The sequence below is a fragment of the Macaca fascicularis genome, chromosome 5, assembly GCF_037993035.2.
Source record: "Macaca fascicularis isolate 582-1 chromosome 5, T2T-MFA8v1.1".
In the NCBI taxonomy this organism is placed as follows: Eukaryota; Metazoa; Chordata; class Mammalia; order Primates; family Cercopithecidae; genus Macaca; species Macaca fascicularis.
In genome coordinates this window covers 119069808-119093854 of record NC_088379.1, presented here as the reverse complement: position 1 = coordinate 119093854, position 24047 = coordinate 119069808, and the positions used below count along the sequence as shown (strand labels likewise).

General features: G+C 35.8%; 1 protein-coding gene across 50 annotated transcripts in view; it reads left to right on the top strand.

The window, feature by feature from the left end:
* Positions 1 to 24047, top strand: part of CAMK2D (calcium/calmodulin dependent protein kinase II delta) — a 305845-nt gene that overhangs the window by 200805 nt on the left and 80993 nt on the right. For 27 of the 50 annotated variants that reach the window (XM_045392803.3, XM_015450518.4, XM_065545420.2 and 24 more), the window contains exons 5-7: positions 9339 to 9404; positions 12675 to 12747; positions 23806 to 23908. In XM_045392803.3, the coding sequence (XP_045248738.1) occupies positions 9339 to 9404; positions 12675 to 12747; positions 23806 to 23908 (242 nt within the window). Of the gene's footprint in view, positions 1 to 9338; positions 9405 to 12674; positions 12748 to 13683; positions 13757 to 23805; positions 23909 to 24047 lie in introns of all 50 variants that reach the window. The other 23 variants (XM_045392801.3, XM_045392793.3, XM_065545414.2 and 20 more) reach the window with 2 other exon arrangements.

The following is a 24047-nucleotide window of genomic DNA, read 5'->3' as shown; positions in this document are numbered from 1 at the left end:
TGAGTGGCTGAGATTACAGGCATGCTCCGGCATGTCCAGCTAATTTTTTAATTTTTTATAGATATGCAATCTCACTATGTTGCCCAGACTGGTCTTGAATTCCTGGGCTCAAGTGATCCTCCTGCCTTGGCCTCCCAAAATGCTGAGGTCACAAACCTGAGCCACCACACCTGGCTTGTAAGTTCCTGTAGTAATAAAATATATCCTGAATAATGTGAGGAATGAGAGGAAAGTTAGAGACCAAATAAGGGGAAATTGAGATTCCTGTTTCCAGCTCTTTTGTTCCTTTTTTCTCTCCTCTTTCCAGTTGAACTCCTGTTTCTTCCTAGGTGTTCATGTCCCACATTTCTTCCTGGCCAACTCTTCCTCATTTATGTAAGGTCCTCCTTGGATAGCACCTCCTCTGTGAAAGTTTCTCTGACCCACAGAAGGAATTCATTATTCTCTCCTCTCTTTTCCCTTAGCCTTTATGAGACTATTATTTCCTCTTCATTTTTTGCTTATCCTTTGTATGGAGTAACTTCCTGCATCTATATAGCAGTGGTATGGAACCTTCTAGGAAGCATAGGAAATAGGGGAAATAGCAAGAATTCTTCATAAACTGCAATAAGTGACAAGATGCAGCAAGACTCCCAGCCTTCCTGGCTGGCATGGGGCACGGACTGGTGTAATGTTCCAGTGTGGGTGTTACTGTGTATTCATCAGTGAGTCGGCATAGATAGAGTCCACATATGTCCCATTTGTGCTAATTCTTCTTCCTTTCATCATGCCAAAAAGGCAAGTGTTGGGTGAAACTTTTTTACTTACAAGTATACATATTTCCTCGGTAAATGGGACAATTCCTGAGTCTAGGACTTGCTGGGTCTTAAGGATTGTGACTTTAAAAATAGACCTATGCTTTAGTTAAAGCATGTTCCACAGGAACATAATTTTTTATTCATGTTTTTGTTTTCTCCACTAGACTAGATGCTTGATAGAAGTTACAGCTTAATTCTTTATATTCCTGTCCATTAGCATGGGCAAAGCTCACACATACAATAAATACAGTTGAATAATGTTTGTAGAATTCGTATATAAATGACACTGTTTAATGACAAAGTTTAACTCTCCGTGAAGTTATTCGTATTTTCAGGAAAAAAAAATGCAGTGAGAACAAATGAGTCACCCACTGGAGAACTTGGTACAGGATGTCCTGGTATCCTCAAAACAAGAAGGATCATTTAAATAGCTTGCAGCCACCTGTAGCTTGAGCTCTCCTTTGTAAACATCTACACACTCACAGGGATCAACAGTAACAGTATCTCCTCTCCAGCAGAGGATCTGTTGGTCTTCTGAGTATTGAAGACTGATAAATGATAGAATCTCTTCTTGTCTGACATCTTTGAAACTCCCGATGTTCCAGAACCTGGAAAACCTGTTGTTGTGTAGGGGCGTGTCAACAAATCAGTAGCTTCACTCATCTGTCACCTCTATTTCAGGATTCTTTCTGGAGTATTGATGATTAGAAATATGTTAGAATCTGAACTTTGGGGTATGAATTCACCCATTATCTACAGTAGCTTTCCTACTTTCATAACAAAATCTACACATTTTGTGGCTAAATAAATGCTGATTTTTCTGATGACCAAAGCTAACTTTTAGATGAATTACTGATATACAGAAACTATTTCATCCCAATTAACATGTGAAACACAATTTAACTGTGATGATGTTTTCAGTCAAAGGCAGTTGCCTTGGCATTAACAGTGAAATCTTACCTGCACAGGAAGGCTCAGCCTAACCCTGGCAGAATTCCTAGGCTGTTTCAGTACATGTGACATTAATAATATGTAGCTTATCAGGTGATGATACTCAGTAACATTCATCAGTGGGCCAATGGCAGATATTTTTTTAAGTGATTATAATTTTTCTCTAAGGATTACCCAAGCATAATAAATAACAAAATATGAGCAAAAATTGTGATAATACAAGGGATTTTTAAATGGCAATGATTTTAACATATAGATAAATAAAAATAATCATGTCTATATTATATTGTTTGAAACTTAGTCTAGTGAATGACAAGTGATAGCATAGGTATTGAGAGTTTATCTTTTATTCAGCAAAACTTCTGATAGGCTTACTGAATTCCAATAGTTAATACATAATTCCTCTGTGTACTCAAATTGTTTCTAATTAGATGGACTTCTCTATTCTTTTTAAAATATATTTTGTAAATATTCTTGTTATCTTTAGAATATCTGTGGTGCTTGTAAAACCATATACAGTGATTTCTTTCATTTCCTTTGGGTTTTTTAATGCACAGTAGAGTATATAGGTCAGATGCCTTTTGAAATGCCTGATATGTTAGAAATCCTCCATTCACCTCTTTAAATGAATATTTGCTTTATTTATTTATTTATTTGTTTGTTTGTTTTTGAGACAGGGTCTCGTTCTGTCATCTAGGCTTGAGTGCAGTGGCATGATCATGGCTCTCTGCAGCCTCAATCTTGCAGACTCAAGGGATCCTCCCGCTTCAGCTTCCTGGATAGCTGGGACTACAGGTTCATACCACCCTGCCTGGCAGGCTCTCATTATGTTACCTAGGTTGTTCTTGAACTCCCAGGCTCAAGTAGTCCTCCCATCTTAGCCTCCCAAAGTGCAGGGAGTATAGGCGTGAGCCACCACACCCAGCAAAATCAGTATTTTATAAGTAAAATTACATATATATACACACATAACCTAATAGTATATATCTGTGTGTGTGTGCGTGTGTGTATGTGTGTGTATGTATGTATGTATTACAGTTGCTCCTCGCTATCCACAGAAGATTGATTCGAGGACTCTCTCGGATAACAAAATCTGCAGATACTGAAGTCCCTGATATAAAATGGCATAATACTGTATTTGCCTATAACCTATGCACATCCTCCGGTATACTTAAATATTTTTAATTGTTATTTGTTTATTTTTGAATACTATATTTTTGATCCTCAGTTGGTTGAATCTGCTATGTGAAATCCTCATATACAGAGGGCCAACTGTATATATAATTTAATAATAGCAAATTACTAAAAATATTGGGGCCATAATAAAAATTGATAGCAAATTACTAAAAAAATTTGGACCAATAAAGATTAGTGACTTCAAGAATTAAAAGACTATACACATATATGAAAATTAACTCTTAAAATGTGACTTGGTTATTCAGTTAGCTTGGATAGATGAGGCAGAAAGTTAAATGGTGATTATGAAAACTGAATTTTTGTATATGTGGTTTAACTACATTGTGAGTTACATGAGTGTGTTATTTCTCCTTTTGTCTTACTACTTTAATGGGAGATTATTGTTGCCCAACTCTGGGTCTAGTGTGTAATCAACTCTTTTCAGCCAGATTCTTCACCTCCAAAAGAGTGTCTTGCATCTTTGGGTCTGGGCCCAGGTTCAACTCCAAGAACTATACATCTCAGGAACCAAAGGTTATGCTTGGCAGGGAAGCCTAATGCCCCAACAAGGCACTCACTAATCTATCTGAGTGGACTATTAGTGTTGTTCTATTTTTAAAATTTGTTTTATATATGCACAGGTACTCTAGCATCAGCTGTTGTGTCCTCCAAAGAGTTGAGTGCATTATTGTATCAACTCATCCATGCTCATAATATACGTGTATCTGCCAAGTGGAATTTTGGGAAGCTAAGGGTAGGACTGGTGCAAAACTGTGCAGTTACAAATTATAGGCTTCTGAAGAGGTAATCTGACTCCGTAAACCCGCCTCAAATCAAAAAAGATAAGTACTATGGTAAGACATAAGAGCTAGTCTCCAAAACACAGCTTGCACAGCCCTAAATTCATTATTAATATTTCCATAAGGACATAGAAAGGATGCTATAAATGACTCTCACCTCACAGACACTGCAGAAAGACGACTTACTTTCAAATTTGACATTCTGCTTCTCCATGAGTGTTCTTGGGAATTCCTGGAAGAGAGACGAGCATGTGGAAAGGCCCTGGGGCAAGAAGGAGCTTGCTATGCTTGAGGAACTGGAGGAAGGCCATCACAACTAGACCTAGACAGAGAGGGGCCTCAATTGGGAGATAGGTGGGATACAAATTAAGCAGAGACATGAAGGTCATGTCAGGAGTTGGCCTGAAAAATCAGTGTACAGCCGTTGAAGAGCTTCATGCAGACATGTGACAAAATTGGATATACATTTACAGCTATTTTGTGGAGAGTATGCGGGGCGGGGCGGGGGGGTGGGGCCAAGACAGGAAATGGGGCCGGTTAGGAGTTATTGCAGTGGTACGTGTGAGAGATAGCAGAGACTTAGGCTGGTGACATTGTAGTGGAGATAGTAATCTTGATTCAAGTCCTGTTTTGGAGATACAATCAGCAAGATTTAGTTAGAGATCAATAGATACATAATAGAAATGGTGATTGGGCCTCTTCACCCTCAGGTACTAGCTCAAATAACAGGTCAAACCAGAAAATCATGAACTGGTGCTTATCATTTCATTCACCCATTTAATTATTTAATCACTTATTCACTCGGAAAACATTTATTAAGCTTTTTCTGTGTGCCAGGCACTGTGTAAGGTACTGAAGAGACAATGTCCCATTATCATTCATGTGCTCTGCCTGACAGACCCTTACACCAGTGGTTGGCTTGATTTACTTTATGTCTTAGAACATGGTGCTAAGGAGACCTACATTTTTCATTGTATCCCCATAGACTTTGTTCATTTAGACACGTGGTTCCCTTCAGGGGTCCTTAGGGAGCCCCTGGGGTAACTAGGAATGGATGGAGTTGGCACACTGGTTGGCATGCTGGCAAGGTAGTGCTGCCGCACCTAGAACGGGGCCTGGTGTTGAAGTCTTGCCATATATAGGATAGCTGCACACTCGTAATGTAGAATCATCCAGCCAAGACACCCAGTAACACTCCTACTACTGAGACCTGATCAGCTTCACACTGACCAGTGACTACTCTCCTGCCCCCACCAGTAGTCAAACTGTCTGACTTTAATCAATGATTAAAGAGCATGTAAGTGGGAATTCTTTATGTCTGTATTCTTCCCAGTCTTTTTGCATGATCCTTTGGGCTATTCCAAGCCCCTTGTCTTACCCTGCTCTGCTCCCCAAATTGTGTCCAAGGGGCAAGCTAGTAGGGCAGCACAGACAAGAAAAAAACTAGTCCTTTTCTTTTCTTTTGTGTGTGTTCTTGGGAAATGTCCTTAATCTCCATTACTTTCATTTCCTTGTCTGTAAAACAGAAATAGCACTAGTATCTACTTCATAGGGTTGCTGTGTTACAATCTCTAGAGCACTTAGAACAGCGCTTGGTCTTGGCACATTTTCTTAGTCTTTTGGGCTGCTTAACAGAATACCATAGCCTGGGTGGCTTGAACAACAGACATTTCTCACAGTCCTGAAGGCTGGAAGTCTGAGATCAGCGTGCCAGTGTGGTCTGGTTCTGGCGAGGGCTCTTTCCTGGACTGCAGGCTACTGACTTTTTCTTATATTTCTACATGGAGAAAAGAGAGGAGAGAGCTCTCTGGAGTCCCTTTGGTAAGGGCACCAAATGAGGGCTCTACCCTCATGACCTGATTACCTCCCACAGGCCCCACCTCCTAATATCAGCACTTTGGGGGTTAGGATTTTAACCTATTAATTGAGGACAGGGCACAAATATCCAAGTAGTTGCACACACAATAAGCACCCAATGGATATTTGTTGTTATTGTTCAACAAGTGGAAGACAGTGTGTTGGATGACCATGCAGGTGACACAGATGAATATGTCACCATTACAACTTCTGCCTTCATCACTAAATGAAGACATACCAATTGCTTAAATGCAAGGCAGCATGAGATATGTTTTTTGACAAACAAAAATCTGATGGTGGTAATTCTTTGTTTAACTGCTTAATGAGCCTCTGTTACCTCTGCTCAGAGGCTTGGATTTCAGGTCTGGCAATTTCATCTCACTAGGCTTGTTCTTCAGCTTTAAGTTAATTTCCCAGGGGAAATTACTCATTTTTCCAGGAGTTAGTCCCAATCCTACCTTAGCAAGATTGCCTCCTACTTGTGCATTAACTGGGTGCCGCTCTTGGTTCCTGTTTTGCGTCGGCTCCAACCTGAAGTTCCTGGCTTTCCCCCACCACCTTGAGCACTGCTTTTAATCTCCAAGTCAGGGCTATTCCTTCGGTTAATGTGGCACCATTTTTTTTTTAAATCCCAGTCTTTGACTCTACTTGCTGCTCAACCTTATGGTCAAAGATCTATTACTGATGAAATTTTACGAATGTAGTATTCTGGATGAAACTAATTTTAACCATTTCTGATGTGAGTTACAAATTGTACACTAGAAACAAAAGAACAATTTATTGTACAGGGTAATACAGTGTGAATCAACATCACTATAAATAACAGCAATAACACAAATATTTATCTTTCTGATATATAGTCTCATCTTTTCATGTTCTAGAGTTATCTTTTTTTTTGCTTGTGAGCCCTAATGTTCTGGAGATACATAAATGGTAATTAATGCTCCAAATTTATAATTGATATGCTTCATATCATAGTAGAACTCTGACATCAATATATTCACAAAATCTCTAATTAGTTAATTAACAGTTTATTCATGAAACTGATTTAATTTGGGCACTATATGATATTTCACACAACACACTAAACATTTTCAAAAATATGTAGTAACTATGGCTTAACTTTGTGTTCTATTAAACAGCAATGTAAGTATAGAAATATGTTAAAGTTAGAAAATTCAGTAACTTCTCTTCAAGACATTGAATTCTATTATAACTGCCATTTTTTTCTTTTCAGACATTTATCATACGTATAGAAGAAATAAAATGGTTTCATTTGTGTAAAGATATTTTTAAATATTGGGAAAAATGAACGCTAGGAGAGAGAATGTTGTCAGACACAGTTAACTACATAATCTAAAACTCAACATGAAACTCTACACCCCTCAAATTTGTCTAAAGCTATTATGATTTATTGAAAACTACCAGAATGCTAGTCCCCCTGACTTTCAAGTTTTCTCCTTTAAATATGAACCCCTTAGGAAATGAAACCTATTGCCATGTATAACTAAACTTTGGTATGTGTATGATTTTTTTTAAGCTCAGGTAAAGTCCAGACTTACAGTAAATGAAATGGATAGCATGATTCTGTAAGTGGGTTAATTCATTTAATCATTATTTCAAGAGTCATTAATTAAGCAAATATGTATTAATGCTAGGTTAGATGCTAACATAACAAAGATCAGTAAGTTGATAGCCCAGTGATCCAGGATCTGGTATTTCTCATAGGGCAAATAATATGTTTAAGGAGCCTATAAATAGCAACAATTTTATTAATGTCAGTAGACTTTAATCAATGTTTATTAAACATTTTAACAATCCCAAATTGTCTAATATATGTAGGTTTTCTAGGTACTTATGATCAAAAACAAGGATAACTATGAGTACATATTATATCTATAATACATTAGTCACATTCAAAGGAAGAAATCTCACAAAATCATCACTATACAGGCAACAGTAGATTTGTTGAAAGTGTTTTTTGTCTAATTATTTTGCATTGTAATTTATGTGAGGTACATTGTGTGATAGCCTTATTATAGATTCTAACTGGAATAAATAGCTATGCTATTAAATGGAATTATGTACATGTAACCATGATTTTTAGAACATGCCTATATGAAGATTTATATGATAATTTTAGGTAAACATTTTATATGTAAAAATAATAGAATTGGAAGTAATGACTGACATTAAAGGACTTTGAAGTATCCAGAATGCAATTAAGAGAGGCAGAAGTTGCATAGATGTTCAAACATATTTATAATTTTTAGTATCCCATCTTTTCATTTTGGGAAGGAGAATAAGGGAGAGAATACTAACTGGTGATCTCTAAAACATGCTATCCTTTGATGATGTTTCAGAACTTAATAAAGCAAAAAAGCAAACAAGTGAACAAAAAGAAAAACGAATTTAGCATCCTTTTATCTCACTCTATAGTGTTATACATGAAGCTCTATACCTTTACTTGATGCTTTTCCAAATGACTCATGCCTTCTAAACTGGAAAGACTGGCAATGTCATTATTGGAAAATCTGCACTGTGGAGTGGTTGAGGGCATGAGCTGTGGAGTCAATGGCCTGCCTGTGTCACTAAAGACTGTGTGATCTTGGGCAAGTTACTTAACTTCTCTGGGCCTCCATTTTCTCATCAATAAACTGGGAGGGGAATTGCTTGGCGGGCAATTGTGGGGATTTATGAGTTAATATAATGCTTAGTACAATGTGTGGTTTATTGTAAGAACTCAGCAAATGTTAGCTCTTACAAGGTTAAATCCCAAAGATGAAATATCCTTTTAAAATCAAGCGAGATCATAGCAGAAGAAGAAATGGTTGATAAATGAGAAAATGGTCTACCTTACTAATAACCAAGAAATTAATATTAACGTGAATTTTCCACAATTGAATAGGTGTTTATTTATTAATAATAACTATGATCAGTAATGATTTGGGCCTGTGGGCACCTTCATAATGTTGGGGGTGCAACCATTTTGGAAGGCGATTTGCCCTGTCTGCTCTACAAAATTTTAAACGTGGGTACTCTTTCACCCAGTAATTTTACCTGTAAGAATTTCTCTTGTAGAAATACCCTCTAATATGAACATATATGTGTGTGCACGCATGTTTGTACACACATGCATATCTCTATTGATTGCTATGTTACATTAAATTGGGGGAAAATGCTTCTGATATGACATCATGCCCATAATTTAATGTAAAATGACAAATATAATTAGCTTAATTATTTACATATAGTACGTGATCCCACTTTTGTGGGAAAAGTATCTACTTTTATGTGTGTGTTTTCAAGGGGAAAAATGTATCTTTAAGGATGTACACATGCAAAAATAGCAAAAGGATACAGGGAAGGATACAGCCTGCAAACTCATACTCAGTAGCTATGATGTGTATCATCTCCTTTCGTTTAGAAAATGTTTCTAAACTGTGCCAAAATTTTGTCAGGTATCCATTAATATTTGAAAAATTGAAATGAAAACCATTTTCTGTAAAAGATATTGCCTAATATATTTATGGCATACAGAAAATTGTGACCTCATGTGTCTGATGATAGACAAATAAAAAATATTAAAATGTTTACTATAATATAGATTTGACTTATGAAGAGTCTTAAGGTTTAAAATGTTTTGATAACTTTTTAAATCATCTAAGAAAAAAATCTATATAAACACATTTGCAAATCTATTGATGCTTATTTTTGTCTTCTTTTTAAATGCGATTATCTTTTTTTGTCTTCCCAGAGTTACTGGAGGTGAACTGTTTGAAGACATAGTGGCAAGAGAATACTACAGTGAAGCTGATGCCAGGTAAGTGACTTGCCCTGGGCAAGATACAAGACTCGACATTCAAATAATACTTTTTCAGTATATTTCTTTACAAATGCATGTTTGTACAAACAAATGTTTTAAGGATCTCCAGGATGATTCTTAGAAAAAAAAAAAAAACTATGAATCTGGTCTATATTTTTATTTAACATCTGTAGTTAGATTACATATTTTATCAAAAACAACAAGAAAACACAAAGCAAAACACCCCACCTAACTGGAATGACTTCTGCTAAAGCAATATATTTTTTAGTAAAGGTCAGAGATCAGAGATTGAAATCCTCTGATCCCTAGATAGATTCTAGGTTGCCTAGTGTTAGCCAGTAGTCACATGTGGCTATTTCAATTTCAGTTAATTAAAATTAGATTAAATTAAAAATGTATTTCTCAGTTGGTCTGACCACGTAGCTGGTCTAACCAACTGCCTAGTAGCCACAAGTGTCTAGTAGCTACCAATTGACCAGACCAGATATATAACATTTTCATCATCACAGAAAGTTCTACTGAACAATGAATATCTAATCACAAAGCAGAAACAGACTGAAGAAAGTCTCAGTGGTCTTTTTAAGGAACTATTATTAGCTAATTAACTCTTTGGAAATTTCATTAAAACCCTTGGACCTCTGAGTTGAAAAATACTTAATTCAAGCACTTAAGAGAGTTCAAGAGTAATTTTTCTATCTTGTTAATTGGCAAAATCTTTACAAAAGTTAAAAAAAGACTAAGTTTTTTGTCTAATTTGCAACTTCCTAGGCTACCCAAAGCAACATTTTTGGAGTGGAGTAACATTAACCACTTGCTTAGATATTACTTAGACTGCATGGTGTTAATTTTCCTCTGTACTTTTATATATTCTGTAACTGTCATTTAATTTAAAAAATCTGATCAAGAGTGATCGGCTCATTATTAGCAATGTAAATGAGGTGTTTGGGGGCAGAGATTGAATCTGCCTCCATTCTGTAATGCCGTCGGAGCTTCCCAAGGCTTGCTGATCCCATTGTAGCCTGACCCTCAACAGATGTCCAGCTGATGTTAAGGTTCCCAGCCCCTCCTTGCCCTCAGAGGCACACTTCTAAGTTTCTAATTTTTCTTCTTGGTTTAATGAACTGTTTATGGCAGTTTGCGAATCTATCCGTATATGACTACACTCTAATTTTTTAATGTAATTTTTATGGGCAAAGTCAAATAGAAAATTCTGTGTAATTTATACTATGATGAGTGAATCATCACTTGCTCAGTTTACCCCAAATCCCCACATTAGGGTCCTGAAAGGGGCCTAGGGGAACCTCTGGAAGTAGCTATTTGGCCACTTGCCAAGAAACAGTAATACTTTTAATCAAGGTACTAAACTGGGGAATTTCATTTATTTTGCCCTTCAAAGTTATGTTAAACAGGCTGTTACTTGGTTTGAAAAATACTGGTTGAAATTAAAATAGAGACCATTTTTACTGCTGAAGAGCCCTAAGATATTTTTTTATGAAAGCTCTCAGACAAAATTAAAGAGAACGAACATTTCCTTCTAACTACAAGAGTAAGGAGGCTATTTCTCAGTCAGATGTGGTGGCCCACTCCTATAGTCCCAGAACTTTGGGAGGCCAGGGTGGGAGGAATGCTCGAGCCCAGGAGTTCGAGACTAACCTGGGCAACATGGTGAAACCCCCTCTCTACTGAAAATATAAAATTAGCCAGGTGTGGCAGCACGCTTCCGTAGTCCCAGATAATCCGGAGGCTGAGGCAGGAGAATCCCTTGAATCTAGGAGGTGGAGGCTGCAGAGATCATGCCACTACACTCCAGCCTGGGCGACAGAGTGAGACCCTGTCTCAAAAGAGGATATTTGATTGTCAAGAAAATGGTAAAAAATTTTTACTAGTTCTCAAAAATGTAAGAATTGAATCCATTCTCACTAGTAATATCTTCTGTTATTCCCAAGATTCAATAATTTATCCTTGTTGTTTGAGAACAGTAAGAGAAATATTCCTAAAGAGTAGTGCAAAGTGAACATTATTGTAAAAGAAAAAAGATTCCTATGGTTTAAAAATAATGACCAATACTTAAATAAGCAATGTAGTCAACAGCAATGAATGTGAGACCCTTTTAGTCGTGTTGTTATTAAGAGAACTAGAAAAATCATAGTCATGATCAATTTTTAAATTATTTACATTGTAGTAAATCAGAGGGTGATTACTTTTTTAAATTCAAGATTTTTCTTTGGAATAATATTATTTTATACATTAAACAGTTGAAAATGTCCTTACTAAAATGTTTGCTTCATCTTTCAATGAATAAATGTAGTTCAGGACATACTTTGGATTACATTTGGATTACACAGTGAACTTATACAAAACTCATCACTGTGATATGTTCTACATTATTGTATGTCAGATGAAGCTCACAGGACCTTATAGGTGCCAAACAAGGATTTCTCCTCTCTAATTAGCAGTCCATTTGACATCAGTGAACCTTTAATAAGAATAGCATAAAATGTGCATTTTGATATAGTATGAAGCCAAAGTTTTTCTTCACTGAAGTATATGGAAATAGGTTTAACAATTACCAATGCTCCGGGGGATTATAAATTTGTATTTATTTATTCTTTGAAAGCTCCCTAGCTCTTCCCCAAAATATTCTTATACTAAAGCGGAGTTTATTTTATTTATGGGTTTGCTTTAAATTCTCCCGTTATTGTTGGAGACTTGCATTTGTTTTCCTGTTATATACTTTACTAAAGCAACACTTCTAAGGCAAAATGGTAAATGTGTCCCTCCATTTTTTTTGACCCTTGTTTCACCTGCCACTTCATCTGTGTTTACCCTCTTGTTTCAACACGTGTTTAATTGTGACCTCAGATTTTAAACAGTTTAGATGTGTATAAGAAATACCTGGATATTTTATATCTCTGAAGAATTTTCCCAGAACATTATGGGAATTCTTTATAAATTTTTCTTTCTGAATATGGAAATTTTACCTTCTTATACATGTTATTTAATTTGCACACTTACAATGAAAACAACACAGCTCAAATTGTTTTGTCTGAACATGTCACAAAGTCTATGTTGGATGTCATTTTTGTTAGAACCAAAATTAGCTTTATTCAGCATTATTTGATTCCGATGTAAAGCTAAAAACATGTGAAGAAATATAATTTTTGTTTGTTTGTTTGTTTCATTGGGACTTTTGTTTTATTTCATATTCAATGTGATTATGTGCCTTTAAAATGTTCTCCCTTCCATTCTGCCCTTGTATCTTTGCAGTCATTGTATACAGCAGATTCTAGAAAGTGTAAATCATTGTCACCTAAATGGCATAGTTCACAGGGACCTGAAGGTCAGTATATGGAGTCCATAAATCTGAATCAAAGCAGTTTTGTTTTTTTTTTTTCTGGGGAAAGGGCAGAGGGTGGGTATTTAAAATGGTTCCCTTGCCTTTCCCAACTTTTTTCTAAAATGAATATATGATGAAATGATAATGCATGATGCCTCTTCCAGTTTGCTCATCTACAGGCTAAATATACATCATAGCAAAAAGGGAAGAATACTGAAGAATACAACCTGTTTAAGTTTCCAAGCAGTAAACTACCAAAAGGGGTTTAGGGGTAGGCTTTCTTTAATTGCCCAGCATTTGCCTGGAGATAAACGTGGCCTGTGATGTATGTCCGCCTGTAGATTTAAACACCACTTCTGTTCTGAGACCATGGGTTGCTGTAGCAGAACAACTGGTTACACATTGCTCCATTTGAGTCTGATGAACCCTTAGGCAAGAGATAATAATTGCCAGCTAAATTAAAGCACAAGAAGTTAATGATTTATCAAAAATTCATTAGGTATCTTAATTTAACCTTAATGGTGCCCTGACTGTTAATGTTCAGCTTTTAGGACAATACTGGAAAAATGGGAGAGAAAAGGGAAAGTTTATATGATGGGGTGGAGGCGGAACACAACAGCTACAAAGATTATATTTGTGTTCCAGTTTATTTCCTGGAAGAATTTATAACCAGGAAATGATCTTCTGAATGACATGAACTATTTTCAAAATGGATTTTTCTAGAACAAATGGACCCACATTCTGGCTCACATCTGGCAAGATCTGATTGTTCTGAGGTAGTAGTCACTCTACTTGAGCAATATGTTTACATGGCTGAAGGTGGTACAATACAACCCCAGTTGTCTGCTAGCTCTGCACTTTAACCCAGTCTCTCTGAGGGTATACAGACAGTGAGTGTAAGCTTGGAACTAACACACGCCCCCTGGTGTTTGCATGCAGTCATTGCATTCAGCAGATCCTGGAGGCTGTGCTACACTGCCATCAGATGGGCGTGGTCCATCGGGACCTGAAGGTGAGTAATGCCGTTGGAGAAGATAAACCACCACACAGTTCCTAATGACTGTTCAGCTGCAATTATGCCTGTAAAGGCAAAGTATGAGCAATAAAGTTGTGTGGACTTATTCCAGCACATTACTCAGGAACTTTCCCTCACCACAATCTCTCTTATTTCATCTCTAACACACACTTGAGACATATAAATCTTGATTTATCCCGATAGAAATAACTTCCCAACATTAACAATAAATAGGATGCTATATGTCTTTCCTTGTAAGGATGGATATAGCATTAATGTGACTTTCAATAGGACTTGATCTCTTCTTCACTCTAAATTTGTTCTATGGACATTGATCAAACATTTTATATTCATATGATATATACCCAATATTATGTAAATACTTAGTAAAATTATAAAGTGAGTAGAGATGAAGTTATTAGGTGAAGTTTTAGCCTAAACGATTGTGTGCTAAAGAACCCCATTCTCTTTCCCTTAACATTAGTCCTAAGAATTCTGAGGACACTGAGGCCTCTTAGTTTTTTATTTATTTATATTCCTAAAGACCAAGATACTAGTGTCTTCTGAAACTATAGATGTAAAGAAAGCAAAACAAATTTAATCATCAAATAATATTTATGTAACAAATATATATGGATATCCCTATATATATATATTCTTATTTGAATGCCTACTGATACCCTTAAGACTTCACTCAGCATCTGATACCCTTGAGGACAGAGAATTTTCAGATCATTCAGAAATGAAATAGCTCACAAGGGGAATATTTTTTCATTAATTTTCTGTCTCCATTTCCCAGCACTCTAGTTTTACCTGTGGAATTTCAGAAAAACAGTGAAGCCTAGAAATTGAAATGAAAAACTACTGGATGAGTAAAATAGTAAATGTGAGCACTATATAGTTTTGATTCTTTCAGACTTAGCATTTTCTAGGCATTAGGACAAAGGTGGCAAAGGATAATTTAGAATGTCTAAAACTGTGTGTGTTTAGTGAGAGGACCTAGACTTATTTCTCACGTGCAGACTTTTCTGGTTATAAAAAATTGTAAATCCATATTTCCAGTCACTTAATGTTCTAGAAGACTATATCTCTAAACCGATTACATGAAAATGTGATTTATAAGCAAAACATTGCCTTAGTTTTCTGCAATCTTCTTTTGATTTCATTTAATTCTGAGAGTTTTAAATATCAAAAGCAGGCCGGATGCGGTGGCTCATGCCTGTAATCCCAGCACTTTGGGAGGCCGAGGAGGGTGGATCAGGAGGTCAGGAGATCGAGACCATCCTGGCTAACACGGTGAAATGCCGTCTCTACTAAAAATACAAAAATAAAATAAAATAAAATAAAATAAATATCAAATGCAAAGGTATGGTTAAGGGCATTTTCTTCTGAAGAGCCAAGATAGGACTATATATCTGCTAACACTTACCAAATGTACCCATTAGTATAAAGCAAAAACAGTATGTTTCTTTGAAAATTCATGTATTTTGCAGTCACCTCAAAAATTCTTTACTGGCCGTTTACAGACAGAGCCCCTTTTGTTACCTCTCAGAACCGATAGCACTACTTTCCTTTTAAGTGAACATATATGAACATGCACATCATTTGTGCAATTTTTTTTCAGATACTTCTATGAATTTATTATTTGAAACATTTTACTCCATGTTATATAACCATAAGTGGACTTTAAAAGCCAAGTATAAAAAAATGTGAATCCTCTTCCATAACTTTAAAGTTATTTTTTGTGGAATTATAATATGGGACTCCTCTAAGCATTTGGACTCAGGTGAGCCCTTCAAAGACTGGAACTTTAATAGAACATGGACTGTGAAGAAAAATATATTCTCTGACATATGAGCTAACATCACTAATTAAAAACTTCAGCAGATGATTTTTAGGGAGGCTTACCAGCAAAAGAAATAACTTGCTGCATTCCCCATCAGATTTCTTTAAGGCAGGGAAAGTACTTTTGCTCTCCATTCTTATTCTGATTCCGAGAAAGGACAGAAATGAACTTTTGAGAGAGCGTGTTATAATTTTTGTAGTTGTTGTCCTAGCTTCTGTCAAATTGCTGACTTGGATGGATTTCAGTTGAGTCTGGTTCTCAGTGCTTGCTTCAGTAGGCCATTTCATAAACACACTGAGAGAGTTCAAAGCACGTGCATTAGAGGCAGTTGATGTACCTCTTGAACATGCCAAATCCCCGGCTTTGTTTTGTGCCTTTTATACCCATGATGTATACTCTGATAAATATATTGTTTGTGATAGCATGTTTACCAATATAGTAAAGTTAAAAAGATCAACTGTTGAAATTTTTATTACCAGGCTTTAAACAAAAACTTGCCTTTACTATTTCTATGCCATGTATTTTTGTGTCCATATACTAATTAATATGCTAATTGATGTGCGATTGAAATGTTTGTTGCACATAGTTTAATTTGTCCACATCAGTGAGAAAAAGAAACACAGGAAATGTCATGTTTATCATGATCAAAAGCACCTATGAGGATATAAGTGCTGTACAATTTGTATATAAGCCCTCTGGAAGCACAGCTGTTTAACATACTGTGATACTCCACAGTATCTAACATAGGGGCTTATACCTGGCCAATACCTGCAGCATATTCCTTCAATTTAGAAATGAATGAAGGTCAACCAAAAGTACATCTATAATATAAAAGGCAGCATTCAGTAAAATAGGTTATTAAGTGTTCATTAATATTTGAATAACATAAAGAAGATAAGTATATCTTCAGAATAAAGATCACTATTTAGTTGAGTAACTGCTGCTCATTGGGGCTCATTAGACAGTGGGAAATTATGAGGACCCTATAAACAAGGGTGAGGTACAACAGGCAATTTCAGGATGTCCCTGAAACAAGCAATAGGAGAAGAGTCAGGGTGGTGGGATAGCAGCGTCAAGAAGGTACATCCATCGGCACCAGGCAGAACCTAGTGGATACATGGACCACAACCATTTGTCTAAGGTGTGTCCAGTGGCAGGCCAATTAATATAGATCTAGATAGTATTAGGAGGATCTAGTGGTGGTGATAAACAGTACAGTACAGTTCAGGGATAGGACTGTAGTCTTTGGGAGTGTTTGGATCAAGTGAGGACCTTAATAATCAAAATGGCAAAAGATGCCATTTATCAAGCAGTTACCATGTACCCTGCATTGTCTTATCATACAGTCTTCAGAACTTTATGAGGAAGGCGCTCTGATCATTCCCATAGTACATAAATGAAAATTTAGCAAACACAAGTGAAAGAACTTAAGATCACTCAGCTAGTAAAATATGATTGATGCCTAAGAAATTTGATTCCAAGTCTGCATGCTTAATCACTACTACTTCTCAGTTTAGTTAATTGGATGAATTAAAAGCCTGTAAAGAGACCAAAGAATGAGTCAAAACAATGATAGGAAAATAATTTTGCTAGCAACATTCAGAATAATTTGGGAAAATGGTTCTAAGTTTAGTGAATCAAAAGGTTAAAATAGTCCTGCCTACGGGCCTTCCAGAGATAAACAAAATCTGTATCATTAGGAATAAAGAAAATGATATAACGTAGAGTAGGGGCAGTACAATTTGGCAGTAGACAGGTATATGAAGTAAAACTTTTTCATTTAGAAAATCAGTAAGGTAGCATTGACCACAGCCTTTGGAAAACGAGACAAAGAAGAATAAAATGCATTTGCCACATTTGATTGCTGCATGAAGACAATTAATATCGGGTGCTTAAAAATATAGATTCTTTATAAAGAGCTGAGTGCTGTAACTCAGTGTTGGATATTTGTGAGTTGGTGGTTTAAAGTTCAAATACAAAAAGAGAAGGATGAATATTCATCAAACATTCCTTCAGCAGCTACTTACGCATCATTTTAAATGTGGACATAAATTACTGAGCAAAACAAGAACAGACCTTGTGTGCATGAAACCCTGCTGGCCATTGAATTAAGGATCATTTAAAAATATGTATGTAGGCCAGGTGCAGTGGCACATGCCTGTAATCCAAGCACTTTGGGAGACTGAGGCAAGAGGATTGCTTGAGGCCAGGAGTTCAATACCAGCCTGTGCAACATAGCAAGACCCGATCCCTACAAAAAAAAAAAAAAAAAAAAAAAAAACAATATATATACATATGTGAAAAGCGTGTTGGTGATGTTCTTCCCAGAAAGGAGGAAGTACATCAGACAAGTACTGCATTCAGAAAAATATTAGGTCAAAGCAAGGTTGCAGTAACAAATGACAATTTTTAATGTCACAAGAAATAAAGGAATGTCAGATCAGTATGTTTTCTCATTTAAGATCCTGGAGAATACAATTTCTTTGACTTAGTTGACAGAATAAGTAAAGGAGATAGTTATAAAGCTATGCTTTTTCAAATAACTATATTTGAAACAAAATAGTAAGATTTCTGCAGTTCAAATATACCAGAAATGGTTATTAAACTATTTCATGAACAACAATCTGGACAGGAGGCTTCATACACACAACTGAATCTTTAGCAACAAATTAACACCCTGTGAATTGGTTCAGCAGAGAATACTGCCTTTAGTATTAGCCCCTATTCAGAAGAACGACATTACTTAATGGAAACGTCATTGAATGGATGGATAGATGGATTAGATGGATATGAGAGAGAAAGAGAAATTTTAATGAAGAGAGTTTGGAGATTTGATGGGAACTTTAAGGCTGTTTCATAGAAATAAATTTATGACCAGAGTAGAAAGGAATTAGTTTTCAGGGAAGTGGAGAGATGAGAAGTATTTAGTAATTTGTTTTTTGTTTTTTGTTTTTTTTGAGACAGAGTCTTGCTCGTTTGCCCAGGCTGGAGTGCAGTGGCGCAATCTCGGCTGACTGCAAGCTCTGCCTCCCGGGTTCACGCCATTTTCCTGCCTCAGCCTCTGGAGTGTCTGGAACTACAGGCACTCGCCACCACGCCCGACTAATTTTTTTGTATTTTTAGAGAGACACGGGTTCACCATGTTAGCCAGGATGGTCTTGATCTCCCAACCTTGTGATCCGCCCGCCTTGGCCTCCCAAAGTGCTGGGATTACAAGCGTGAGTCACCATGCCCAGCTAGTAAATTCTTGTTAACCATGGGTAGTAGATATGTCAACCTGTGAAATTTATATTTTGGATAATTATAAAATCACAAGTATACTTTTCTCAGAGCCTTGTTTAGATAAAAGTTTAAGGAACACATCATCTGTGTATGTATGTTTAGATATTTTTGAAACAAAGTATTATTTAATCAGTTTAATAATTCATTTAGTCATTCCAGTATTTCTTTATTGAGTGTCTAGTGTTTGTCAGGCAGTGGAGAAGCTGTGGGTAATTGGCACTATCCCACTGCAGTTACACTCTGGGTCTTTCAGTCTACCCAGCAGTGTGTGCTGATAATGTAAAAGTAAATTAATAAACAGGAATGGAATACAGAATGATTCTTATGAACTTGCTCATATATGCATAGCAATAGAAAGAGTACTTCCTAATTGCAAACTTATAGCACATACATCTGCTAGAAACTCCTTGTGCTAAGTACATGAATTCAGGCATTAATTCCACACAAAAATAAAAGCTAAAATCCTTTGTACCATGTATACAAATGGGACAAGTGAGCTTGACATTCAAGCTTTTCAATTCATGCAAAACTAAAAAAAAAAAAAGAATAGTTTATTTTGGGGAGCTTCATTCGCACCTTCTTTGGCAAAAGATAAGTGACAGAAAACACACCAAGCAGAGAATGATTTTCTGTTAAAAGAGTGAGATTCTCCAATAAAGGAAATAAATTTTGAAAGACAATTTTTACTCCTTAAAAAATAATATCCAAAGGAATGTAAGAATTAAATAATATGGAATAATAAAATTACTAATTTGCTTTTTATAATATTCCAAAATTTAAAAAGAGATAAAACACACATGATTTTACGTGTGTATTCCTAATGATTGAGTCTTTTAGATGTGCACAAATTAAAGCCTGATATGATTAATGCTAAAGGCCATTGCTTTTGCCAAATCAGTTTCTTAATAAAGATATGATAATTGGTGAAGCAAGGTTAAAACTATGTTTTTTTCATAAGTTTTGGATATGGGTAGTAAATATTTTTGAGTACTTCAAATTCTTCTAAAAACATGTACCGAATGAACTACCTTTTAAAAATAACTGTTTTTATACAATTAGTGGAGTTTCTTTAGTATCACATCTTTAAAAGGAAGGAATTAGAAAATCTAGCTTCAGGTCTTGGCTTCATGTTTTTGGGCCTCCCTACCTCATGTAGAAACTGAAAGATTTGAGTTATTTTATCTCCCAAGTCTCTTCCAGTTCTGAAAGTGATTCCATCAGCCTGCCTGTGTACTTTGAGGCATTTGAACAGTTTCAAGAAAACCTTGAATCATATTGAAAGAAGTTGCCATTGTATTCATATGAAAGTACAGAACAAAACTTGCAAACAGTTGCTGCTCATTACAGCTGATATGCTATAAATGGTTGTTGACACTGAGACCAGATGTCATGGAAAATCCTGCATCATTAGGAAGCAATGGGGGTGGGGAAGGAACCTATGTGTAAGAATGTCTGTGCACTCTATTTAAAAACCAACCTAGAAAGGGATTTCATTATAAGAATCTAAAGATCCTTTCAATATATAAAGACTAACATAATAGATTGCATTAAGTTGGCGTCATTAATAAAGACATTCCTCAAGTTACAAATATTAAATGTTCTGCACATTGAAATGACCAGCTGCACTGGAATGTAGTAGCTAATCACTAATGTGTATGTTGTCACCAGAGAGGACAGAGCTCCTATGATAAAACCCAGTGTGATTTTATTATTTCATAGAAACTGTTATGAGATATAATTTAGTACCTTATAATGTTCATTTGAGAAATTAAGGAACTAATTAATTAGCTCCAGGCATTTGTGAGTTGCCCAAGTCAACACAGGTAATAACAGTTAGGGCCAGGACATGAACCCAGATCTTCATCTAAATCATCACCCTGCCTGTTTCTCTCACAGTGCTGTGGTCCATAGTCAACTAGCTACATTTGAAGATCGGGGTTTCTGATCTCATCTGTCTGATTTGTGTTAGAAAATCAAAAAAGTGGAATAGTAGCAAATAATTGTGTAGTGGTGGTCCTTTCTAAGGAGGTAATCATTAATTAGGTGAGAAATTCTACCCTTTCAGCTTGGGTAAACTATATCTGCAAATTATCTTCCTTTCTGTAGGCATTCAGAATTTAAACTAACCTTGCCAACAAAATTTTGTAGTACAATATTTTTAACTTGGAAGCTATGTGAGTGGTAGTAATTCAGGAAAATTAGAATAAATGTGCTTGTCCTGATTAAAATGTTCCTTTAGAAAGTCTTAGTGACTAAGCCTCCCACACAATCACAGAACATGATAGGAGGATTATTCAAACTGATATATACCAAAGAGTTATATAGAAATCAAACTTGTGTGATTATTTTTAATGTTTCATTGGAGCTGCCCTTTAAAGCAATCTTGTGATGAAATATTAAAAAGTGAATAATCCCTTAAACTCATCATCCTAAACTTTTTAGTTTTCATTATACAATTTCATTTTAGATCCTAAATTTTAGTAATCATCCTAATTTTTAAATTTTATTATATAATTATATATTTCAGGTTTGCCTAAAGATATACATAAATATGAAATCATGTTAGTCTCTTCATTGTTACACCTACACAGTCACCTTCAAATAACCCTGCCTTTTCTTGTACATAACTGCAGCTGAACAGTCTTCAAGAGTATAAGGTGCAACTCTGGTCCAGATGGATTTACTATTTTCTGGATGACTCACAAAGGCCCTACAGTGAGGTCTTCTTTAGTTATGAATATTTGCCCCAGTCATTCAGAGGATATATGTGCATGATAAAACTTTAAGATGTTCCATTTCTTCTGAATCGGCAGGTTCTTGGTGCTTGAGGCATAATGCACATAGCCCTGCCCAGCAGCTTTTTCATTTAGTGATAAGAGTGAAAACACACTATTTTTTAAAAGGTTATTTACCAGTGACGCTGACAGTTGCTCAACAAACTTATCACTTGACTTCAAACACCTAAAATGTGATTTCTAAAGTGATTGGAACTGAGTCTGTGGTTGACAAATTAGGACAGATGTGTATTAACAGAAATCTCTGACATGCCAATGCTTTTGAAAGTGAAGAAAGAATTAGAATCAACCATTGCTTACAGTTTGATGAGCTTTATCCAAGTTGATTATTCCATGAATTAATAGTTGGAACTTAACTTCTTGATCAAATTAGGAAATGCATCAATGTGGTAGACCATAAATTTTAGTTGCAAAAATAAAATGTCAATTGAAAATAATTTAACATGAGTAGATACTATTGTATATTGATAAACAAAGTTCCAAATAAATTTGAAATGTTAGGTTTTACTAAAAGTCATTTCAGAATAAAAGCCTTTTATATTCTTGAGATATCTTCATCCCATACTCCAAATTAAATTATGTATTTAGTGTTGAGGTAGTTAAAATCCCTATCAGTCCCACAAAATTAGAAAAGTTTTCTCACATTTACCAGTCATTATAATAGCGATGAATCTGATGGCAGTGAGCAACAATAGCCTGAAGAAGTCTGGTATTTGGTTAAAACTTACTCGCCAACATTCTAATTTCTTACAGATTTAACTTAATTTCTTCCAAGTTCTGGTTATGGGTCTTTGCTAATGTGCATGGCTGGCTTAATTAATAAATTAGGTACTGGTTTAGGCTGTGTTTACACAAGGTCGAAACAAGCAACAGAACTGACTAATTCAGTGAGAAAAATGTAGCCAATTTGATTTTTAAAGCATGACATTTCTTGTTTATTAACATATAAACAAAATGAATTTGATTGACTGAATTTTTAGATTTTCAGACAATCGTTTTGGCACTTGTAGAGTCCATTGTTTCCCAGCTTTTTTCAGTCTGAGACACACCTCTAAATTTGCTGGCTTTTGTCCCCAAATAGGAGGACTTTGAACCATTCTCCCATATACATTCTAACCCAATATATTTATCGACTTTGGAGTTGTACATCCTTAACTGTATATATTAATCAGCCTCCTTTTCCTAACCATCTTCATTTCTTAAAATCCACAAAAGTGATTCGTGGAAATTGAAGACTGTTCCCTGGTGCTTATTTTCAAAGTACTAATGTGTCTTGATAACATTGGTTGGGAAACAGTGGTATAGACACAGCCTTATTCCAAGACTGAGTTATCAGCCCTTGCATAATGATAAATGCCCGAGAAAATAAAAATATGTCTTTCTCATAGTACTCTGAGATGGAAGAATAAATATATAAGTAATGCTCTGAATCACACTTTGAAGAAATGTAAATTATGTTTTAAAAGCTGGCTTATAAAGGAAAAAAAAGCTGACTATAACATTTGGCAAATAGTAGTATACTCTTTCTGCCTTTAAGAATAAACAGATTCTTAAAGACAGCAATTTTAATACATAATTCAGAGTAAGTCTCCAAAATTTGTACCAAAATTGTTTGGAAACATTGAGGAATCAAAATCACTACATTTGGGTCCAAACTCTTGAAGTTAACTAGGATTTAATTTGCACAGTTTCATTTGCCAAATGTCTGTAGATTGGTCCAACTCTTGTTATTATTTTGCCAAGTTTCCTTCTGCTGAAAATGTCTGCTCTGTTAGGCTTCTAAGTCAATGTCCATGGCCAAGTCTGAATCCTGAGCGGTCCTTGGAAACATGTGAGCAGGTCAAGACAGGTGCTGTCATTCATTTGATCCCGCCCCAAGTATATTCTCTCTTCTACCCAGTATCTCTCTAGGACAGTTATGCATCTGTCTGAAGCCTGCACACATGATAATATTTAATCGTTTTCTAACTGTATTTTCCCTGGGATTTAGGAATGGCAGTCTCCAGGAGAGATGACAGTGCATGAATTTTTTTCCCCCTAATCCTGTAAAATGTTGTTAGTTTTGAATAGTCGCTTAAAATAGGTTCTCACTTCAGTCTCTTTTTTTTTCTTTCTAAATAAAGCCTGAGAATTTGCTTTTAGCTAGCAAATCCAAGGGAGCAGCTGTGAAATTGGCAGACTTTGGCTTAGCCATAGAAGTTCAAGGGGACCAGCAGGCGTGGTTTGGTGAGTAGGGCCCCCTCCTTCATGCTACCTGTAGTCTTCTGGCTTCTGACTTCTGGCTCCTAATCCCACTTCCTAGTGAAAATAACATGGAAAAGTTCATTCTAATAACAATTTGACTAATTTTAAGATATTGTGCCTT